Source organism: Neltuma alba, unplaced genomic scaffold, assembly GCF_004799145.2.
Source record: "Neltuma alba isolate B1F8T4 unplaced genomic scaffold, ASM479914v2 tig00011443_pilon, whole genome shotgun sequence".
In the NCBI taxonomy this organism is placed as follows: Eukaryota; Viridiplantae; Streptophyta; class Magnoliopsida; order Fabales; family Fabaceae; genus Neltuma; species Neltuma alba.
Window position 1 is genome coordinate 174,665 of NW_021636125.1, and position 8,849 is coordinate 183,513.

The 8,849-nt window shown below is 34.4% G+C and overlaps 1 protein-coding gene and 1 pseudogene across 1 annotated transcript; both read right to left on the minus strand.

Annotated features, from left to right (window-relative positions):
* Positions 1-2,856: 2,856 nt before the first annotated feature.
* On the minus strand, positions 2,857-5,114 carry LOC114713656 (vestitone reductase-like; annotated as a pseudogene).
* Positions 5,115-6,049: 935 nt separating this feature from the next.
* LOC114713664 (vestitone reductase-like) lies at positions 6,050-8,637 on the minus strand. The gene is made up of 4 exons (XM_028898330.1): positions 8,517-8,637; positions 7,430-7,957; positions 6,388-6,580; positions 6,050-6,191 (listed from the first exon to the last, which is right to left on the minus strand). Exons 1-4 carry the CDS (start codon positions 8,635-8,637, stop codon positions 6,050-6,052), a joined length of 984 nt encoding a protein of 327 aa, XP_028754163.1.
* Between the last annotated feature and the right edge of the window lie 212 nt (positions 8,638-8,849).

Sequence of the window (8,849 nt, forward strand, 5' to 3'; positions counted from 1 at the left end):
TAATTGAAATTTGCAACAGTAAATATGAAAATTTAAAATAAATAATAGAAAATTAACAACTCGTCGTATAAAAATTCAGATTAAATAATAGAAGATTAACAATTAGCATATGAAAATTCACAACAAATGATACAATATTAACAACTCCACATTTGAGAATTTACTCCTTCTTTGACCAAGGAATATTTTTATAAACATACTTGATATTTTATTTTCATTTCAGGTCACATGAACTAGTATTTTCAGATTTTTTTTTTGAAGTCAAAGTTTATTAACTTCGCTTTGTGGGACTTAACTGATATTTTCCCTTTATACTTTTATAGTTTTTTTTAGTGTTTTTCTTTTTTTTTCCCCACCTCTAATCACATGGCTCAACACAATTTGTTCAACTATCCTCTTCAGCGCCACCTTCGTCCTTCTTTAATTTATTCATACATAAATCACCTCAAACGAACTTTTTTTTTTTTGCCCCCAAATCAAAACCTGTTAGGTTCACCATCGCTATACTCTAATTTTTCGTTCTGGTAGCCTATCATTCATTGCCCTGTACTGTACTATCCTTAATATAATACTCCTCAATCCTTATTTTAACTAATTTGATTAAATTAAAAAAATTAGGTAAGTTGGTTAATTATAAAAAATATAACATGTTTTTCTTAAAAAATTATAATCATCTTCCTTATTATCCTCTTCCCTCTTCTACTTGATTATAGTTAAGGGAATATCCATAGGGATAATTTAAGAAAAATTAATAAATATGATAAATAAGTCTTATATTTAGGACTAAAATCAACTCAACAATTAAGTCCTATATTGAGGACCGGAGGAATAGTTAGTTGGTTAATTTGAGTAGATTAAAAGATCTGGTTAACTTATTTATTTGTAATAAATAAGTGTTGTCTTTCTTAAAATACTCTTACCGTTTGATGAAACTTTTAATTTGTACAACTATTATAAAGACTACTTTGAGAAAAAAAGATAAATATGAGAGAGGATATTGATTGGATCCTTATATTTAAGACCAAATTAAAAATCAAATTAACTCTTATATCAATAATGGGAGGTAATAGTTTTTAAAAATAGCATCTACACTCAAAATAATGTGCACCCACTGGGTGACCTGCCTTACCTATAAATATACTCAAAAATCACATTCGTAAACTTTAAAATAAGCATTGTTTTCTTCTTCTTTTTTTCCCGTTGAGCTTAAGGTATTTATTGCCAGTAGCTATGACTAATTCCCCCGTACCGTAAACTTTTCGAAGGATTTTAGTGCTGACCATAAGACTTTCTCCGCATACACGGCTATAGATCAAACTCATAACTAGATGTTTAACAATAAAAGCATTGAAAGGAAAACTAGCCCGAGTCCATTTAGACCCAAGAAGTTGTGAAAATTGAGCTTGGCAAACAAGGCTATAGAGGCTGGTCCTAATAATCCAAGGGCCTATATAGGCCGGCCCATTAACAATGAGCTGAATCTGAATTATAGAGGAATAGTGAAGGCAATTATGACTCGTAATCTAACCCCTCATGGGAACTTCACTATTAAGAGTGCTTATTGTTTAATGGAGAAACCTCCTGCTAACTCTTATAGTAGCGTTTATAAGAAAATCTGGAAGTAGAATGGTGCTGAAAAAAAAGAGTTTTTAAATGGATTGCTTATAATAATAAGCTGCCCACAAATTTACAGAGGAGCAAGTGGTCTTCAACTTCACTTGTTTGTTCCCACCGTAATGAAGACTTGGAAGATGAACTACATATATTGCGTGACTGCTTCTATGCCAGATGCCTATGGGTAAACCTCTTAGATCCAAGGTATGTGAACCAATTTTTTTTCCTTCTGCTCATCTAAAGGACTGGATGGCCTTAAATTTAAATAGAGAACTTGGTTTGAATCTGAATGTGTCTTGGAATATTATTTGGACTCTATTGGTTTGGCACCTTTGGTTATAGAGAAACAATTATTGCTTCAATGAAGACTTTATCAAGCCTCGTAATCCTGCAGCCTTTATTCTTAGGAACTGGAAATCTTTCTCCTTGTTTAATGATTATGCTGTACAAAATGACATTCCCCGCGTCTCAGTCTCTCAGAAACATTTCTTTGGAAACCACCTGTTCAGAGTTGAGTTAAAATCAATGTAGGTGGAGCAGTTTCTAAGTCTAGACAAAAGCCGGTTGTGGTGGAGTTATTAAAGATTGTAAGGGAGTCTGGATTGCTGGTTTTACTGAGTCTCTTAGTTTCTATGATGTGCTTGAAGCAGAGGAATGGGCTATTTACAAGGGACTCAAAATGGCTTGGGATTTTGTTTTCAAAAAAGTCATTCTTGAGTCAGACTCTAAGGCTCTTGTTGATATGCTGCTCAAAAAGGAAGCCTCACTTAATGGTAGTCTAATTTTCTCGCAGATTAGATACCTTATGGAGTTCAACTGAGAGCTTCAAGACAAGAAAATACTCTTGCTGACGCCTTTGCTAAGAACAGACTTTCGTCTTTCGCTCTTTTAGATTCTTGTCCGTGTCATTTACTCAATGTGTTGCTTTTTTTTTTTTAATATGAAATACCAGAGTATCTCCTCAAGAGGCCTAATTAGGGGGGGGGCCCTCCCAAGCACACCAGCTGCATTCCCATCCGCCAGCAGCATTGAACTGGGAGCAATGGTTAAGGGACACAGATCCTCATCCATCTATACCAACATGCATGGGTGAATGTGTTGCTTTCTGATTGTATGGGAATTGATCCCCACCTGTCTTTAATTTAATGCCATTGGGCTGAGCCCGTCCTTTTTACCGGAAAAAAAAAAAACAGGGATACTGAAGGGAAATAGGAAATTAATTCTATCAGGAGATGAAGTATCTCACTTTCTATCAGGAGGTACTATTATATTACAACACATTACATATACCAACCATACTAATTGAGTCGAGTTGAATGGACTCAGTTTCTCTTAAAGAGTAGAGTTCAAATCTTATGATTTTTTTTTGGGGGGGGGGGGGGGGGGGACAATGCATTAGGATGGCTACCTCTAATTTAACCCCACGATAACTGAATCAGATCTCAAGTAATTGTATAGAAAACACCTCACATATGCCATGTTATAATTGGATATTATATTTGATAGCTAACATAATTAAATCATCTATAGCTATAGCTACAAATAACCCTTTTCTTTGCAACATGCTATTGCATCCACCAACATTTCCTCAAGTCCGTACTTGAACTCAAATCCAGCATCCTTGAGCTTCTTTGATGACAGATCTGGAAATTTCAGGTCATTCCTTTCTCTTAAGGAACTACAATATAAATTCGGAAAGAAGCAATCAAAATAATGGTTATTAGAAGATAAAACAGCAAATTCTAGTCATTCACTTCAATCTAATTTTCATGTATTTAAAGAACATGGAGAAGGACAAAGTGAACTCACTCTATGCTTGGTGCTTGAAATTCAGGATATTTAACAGAAATAACTTCAAACACCTTGTGAAGAGTTGCCAAACAGGCCGAACAGTTATATCTCCCTTTTGCATTGGGATGTTCAAGCAGAAATATCTGTGCTCTTGCCACATCATCCACATGTACCATAGGTGTTTGCAGATAACCAATTGGCTCTTTGTCACCTGCATCATTTTCATACACACACAAAAATTGTCAATACACAACTAGATGCATAGCAATCATGTAACCATTATATCCATAACAAAATACATGCTGGTTTGATTGGGTCAATCCCGGGCCAATCAGATTGACCCTGAGTCGATAATTCTTGATTTAGTTGGACCAGCCAAGTGACTAGTTCACTGGATAATCACCAGTTCGACCAGTCAATCCAATTCAGATTTAATAGTATAAATATAATTACCAAACCAGCAAAGTGGCCGATTCACTAGGTCATCACCAGTTAAAGGTGAAGGCCGCACTATTTATAAGGAGCTACTCCATCTAGATAGTGCTGTGAGTATAAATCCTAGACCTTTGTGATTAAAATGACATGAGCAAGCTATAGGTATAAGCCATACCAAATGCGAAGTAGAGTGAAGAAATAATAGATGCAGGAAGGTTTGGACAAATGAAGGGTCCAACAACAAAAGTTGGAATCAAAGTCACAACATCTAATCCATTCTGTTCTCCAAATTCAAGCACTGCTTTCTCTGTAAGTGTCTTAGAAATTGCATAGGACCATAATCCAAATTTCTTGGTAGTTCTAAGATAATCTACATCACTCCATATACTCTCATCCTTCACTTCATCTTCTTTGCCATTGAAAGAACAAGCAGAGCACTAGATGTATATATAACTCTCTTCACAGTTTTTGAAGTGAGGCATGCCTTCAAAATTCCCAATGCTCCATCAATGGATCTTTTAGTCACTATCTCCTCAGGTTCATTCTTCTCAAAATCCATTGGGCTGGCCACGTGGAACACTCCCATGCACCCCTCAATTGCATCCTTAAAACTTTCTGGATTGTTAAGGTCTGCATTTAGAATTTGCAGCTTTTGAGATGCTCCGGGTAGATTTGTTAGAAAGCTACATCTTTCTTGTGCTCTGCAATAGAAAAAGGAGCGTAAAAGTTTCATAGATGGACAATCATATTTCACAGACAACCTTGAAATGTGCAAATCTTCGGCTTATGTCATACAAGAATATATAAATTCCAAACAAATATTGATACCAGAGGGTTTAAAAGGAATCATAGCGACACTGTCAAATCACACACGGAGACCCCTGAGGAAGATAATACTTCTTAAATCAGTCAAATAATAATTAACGTTCAATTAAGCTAAAGGTTCCGTATCGTAACTAGACCCTTGAGGAAGAACAAAACAAGTTTTGGATATTAAATAATCCAGCTTTCACGACGCATGCTATCCTCTCAGGGAAATTCTAACTGTAATGATTATTACAGAACATAAAGTGGAATCTTTATATATATATATATATATATGATTTGCTTGAAATATGAGCAAAATATAATAGAGTACCAGGGAGAGATCTAACGGTGGCATTAACATGATAACCATCCTCAAGAAGTCTCTTGATGATCCAGGAGCCAATAAAACCAGTACCACCAGTAACACATACTCTTCCTTTTCCCTCTTCCATTCGGAGAAGAAGAAGACAGACAGATATTTATTAAGAGATGGTGACTAAAAGTCTGCAGAATATAATGTCCTGTCTTTCATGGGGCACATGGCTTTTTGTAATTGGCTGTACGTACGGTGTCATCTTTCTTTTTTAAAGTCATGACTTTCTTTTCACTAACTCACTTGTTAATTTTTCTCCCGGCGGCTTGAAAGCTCTAATTTCTTCTTCTTCTTTTTTTTTTTTTATACTTTTTGGAGATTTTTAATTTAATCACCTTGCACTTGCCCTTGGATCTTCACTTATTTAACCTAATTTGGTGAATCCTGTGTCACAGTGATTGATAATTGTACCTCTCACTTTGCTACTTTTTTTACAATTTAACAGTGTGAACATCTGTCGTTTTTGTTCTTTAATTTGATCCTCTCATACGTTCAGATAAGAAGAGAGAATTTTTTAAGGAATAAAAAAAAAAGTCACAAGCCCTTGGAAAATTGGTACAGACTTTTTAGCTCATGAGGTGGTATGATTCTCTTGGATGATTCAGTCAAAACTCATAATAGCTAAGCCACTTTGAAGAGCAGGCGGCAAATAGCAGATAGAAAATTATTTGATTTAACTTTAATTTAATTCCTTCTTTGTAGTACACTCCTATAAATAAAACTGATGAGTATACTCTGGATTTGGGCAAAATCAATTAAAATATGTCCTTTTAATTACTCAATCAAAATTAATTTAATTAATATTAAATTAATAATTATAATTTAAAATTATTTAATAATCAAGGACGATTGTAAACTTCAACAATTTCGTTTACCAAAAAAAAAAGAAAAAAGAGGTTAGTGAAGTGATACAGAGTGTTTGGACAATTTCCTTATTTGCACGACATATATATACTCCAATAATAGCACAACTACTGCACAAGTACTTGTTTATTTGGATAATAAGAAACATATATGTGATGAAATATATTACAAATAACCCTTTTCTTTGCAGCTTTCAATTGAATCCACAATTATTTCCTCCACCCCATACTTGAACTCAAATCCAGCGTCTATGAGTTTCTGTGATGATGGAGCTGAAAATTTTGGACCTTTCATTTCCTTCAAATAACTACATTAAAAAGGAAAAAAAAAATTACAGTCAAAATATATGATTTTTACAATATACTTTCTGATCCTAAGTGTAAGACTTATTTTATAACATAATTTATATTATAAGTGGGTCTTATATTTAGGACTGAAAGAGTGTCGAATTAAAGAGAGATCATTTAATTTAATGAACCATGTGAAAGATGAAGAGGACTTACTGTCTGGGTGGTATTTGAAATTCTGGATATTTTACGGACAGAATTTCATATACGTCTTCATTAGTTATGACACATGCTGAACAAATATACCTTCCTTTTGGATTGGGATGTTCCAGCAGAAATATGTGTGCCTTTGCCACGTCATCCACATGTACTCCAGGTGTTTGTAGATATGCCCCCGGGTCTCCTCCACCTTAATTAATTCAGTTTAATCATTATAATCATCAGTAATTTTTATCATCATCAATTCCTTATTTTTATATCTTTATTTTTATCTGACACTGATTAATCTCGCCATCTCTTTTCCCTCTGTTCACGTCCGTTTTCTTTTTTCTCAAAATTCATTTTCTGTCCAATTGCCAAACGGACGAGCTTAAAATAAAATTCAGAATGGATGCCATTTCTGTTTCATTGCTTTCCTTGCATCTCTATCATTTATTGCATGAATGTAGTATTATATTCTAGAAAAGATCTAATGCTGATATATATATATATATATATAGCTAAATATATTCCAGCGTTTTTTGGTGCCCAAAATCTAATCGAAACTATACGCATAACCTTACAAGATTGTATTTAAAAAAAATTCATATAATGACGAGGAGCAATGAATATACTCTCTCTAGTCTATAAAGTAACAATTAACCAAATTATGCAAATAAAAAATATTAGTTAAAAATAGTGCGTGTTAGAAATGTAATTTTGGTTGGCAAAATGAAAAGGAGATTTAGTTTTTTAAAAATATATCTTTATATATGAATATACCACGAATGCGAGAGAGAATGACTAAAAAAATGTATGAAGAAAAATGAGTTAAAAAAAAACAAGAAGAGAAAGGCATGTAATTAATTGGAGTTTAAAATTAAAAGAGCATATTAAATTTTTTTTTGGGCCTAAGAGCACATTAAATTTTTGAACAAACACAAATTGTTTTATATATATATATATATATAGAGAGAGAGAGAGAGAGAGAGAGAACCACCTCTATGTGAAATAATGTATTTTACTTGTATATAGGGTTGGAGGGAGTGGGAAAACATACCAAATGCCAAATCGAGCGTGGTACGATGAGAGCCATGAAGCTTAGGACAAATGAAAGGTCCAAGAACATGCGTAGGAAGCAAAGTCACAACATCTAATCCATGCTCTTCTCCAAATTCAAGCATTGCTTTCTCTGTCAATGTCTTACAAACAGCATAAGACCACCATCCCAACGTTGTCTTCAAGCTTCTGAGATAATCTATGTCACTCCAACACCTCTCATCCTTCATTTCATTGTTATTCTTATCTTCTTTGCCATCGAATGAAACAGTAACGCCACTGGATGTGTAAACAACTCTCTTCACAGTTTTTGAAGCCACGCATGCCTTTAAAATCCCTAGTGCTCCATCAATGGATCTTTTGGTCAATGCCTCCTCTGGGTCATCAAGATCCAGTGGGGTAGCCACATGGACCACTCCCATGCACCCTTCAATGGCTTCTTTGAAACTTTCTGGTTTGTTTAGGTCCGCATTCTTGAATATTTGAAGCTTTTTAGATGCCTCCGGTAGATTCGTGAGGAAGCTCAAATCTACAATAGAAAAGGAAATCATATACATACATGTATATATATGTGTGTGTGTGTAACTATGCATTATTATATGTGACCAACTCAAAAGGCTTCAAATTAAAGACTTGCGTGTATTTTTCAAATATATATCCCATGCATATATTATCATCATATTGTGAGAAACTAGTCATTGTCACTAGAGTTAATCCTGTTGGTAACTGTGTATTATACATCTTTGACGATAAAATATTAGTGTGCTTTTCCGTAATTAAGTTCTCCTTTGAGCTTGTAACCAAGCTTCAAATTTCCGCTGTGAAATGTATTCATATTTAGTATACAATAATATCTTGAACATGATTGCTTCTACTAAGAAAATACTCACACCTAGAAGGGGGGAAAAAAGAAGAGATGTTACCCAGTTCCACCCTCTACAAACTTCTCCGACTCTTCTTATATAGATTTCTATGACCAGACTTCCCGATATGAAACTCATAGCAGCATATGTAACGAATCCGTATTAATTATTATGAAATCAATTCAACACTATATTTTGAAATCAAAAAAGAGAAATAGGATATACCGGGGTGAGATCTAACGGTGGCATTAACAGAGTACCCATCCTCAAGAAGCCTCTTGATGATCCAAGAACCAATGAAGCCATTGCCACCTGTAACACATACTCTTCCTTTGCCGTCTTCCATTAACTTCCTCAACACAACAACACAATTGGCTCTCAATTACTTCCCTTATGAATGTGTTGTTGATTGTATTTATAAATGATCTGCTTGCCGCGAGGAATATATATAATAACTGTTTCAAAGTGAGATGAAATTTAGATCCGTTGAGGCAAATACAAAGAGACAAATCCCACGCAAATACTTCCGAATGTGAGTATAAGCCGTCCTGATTAATT

Bases quoted from the DNA above. Each gene is read 5' to 3' on its own strand.
- LOC114713664 (XM_028898330.1), bottom strand. From the start codon at position 8,637: ATGGAAGACGGCAAAGGAAGAGTATGTGTTACAGGTGGCAATGGCTTC. The intron at 6,581-7,429 runs GTATGTTTTCCC...GAATTAATTAAG, and splicing joins CACGCTCGATTTGGCATTTG to GTGGAGGAGACCCGGGGGCA. The intron at 6,192-6,387 runs GTAAGTCCTCTT...TTTTTAATGTAG, and splicing joins TTTCAAATACCACCCAGACA to TTATTTGAAGGAAATGAAAG.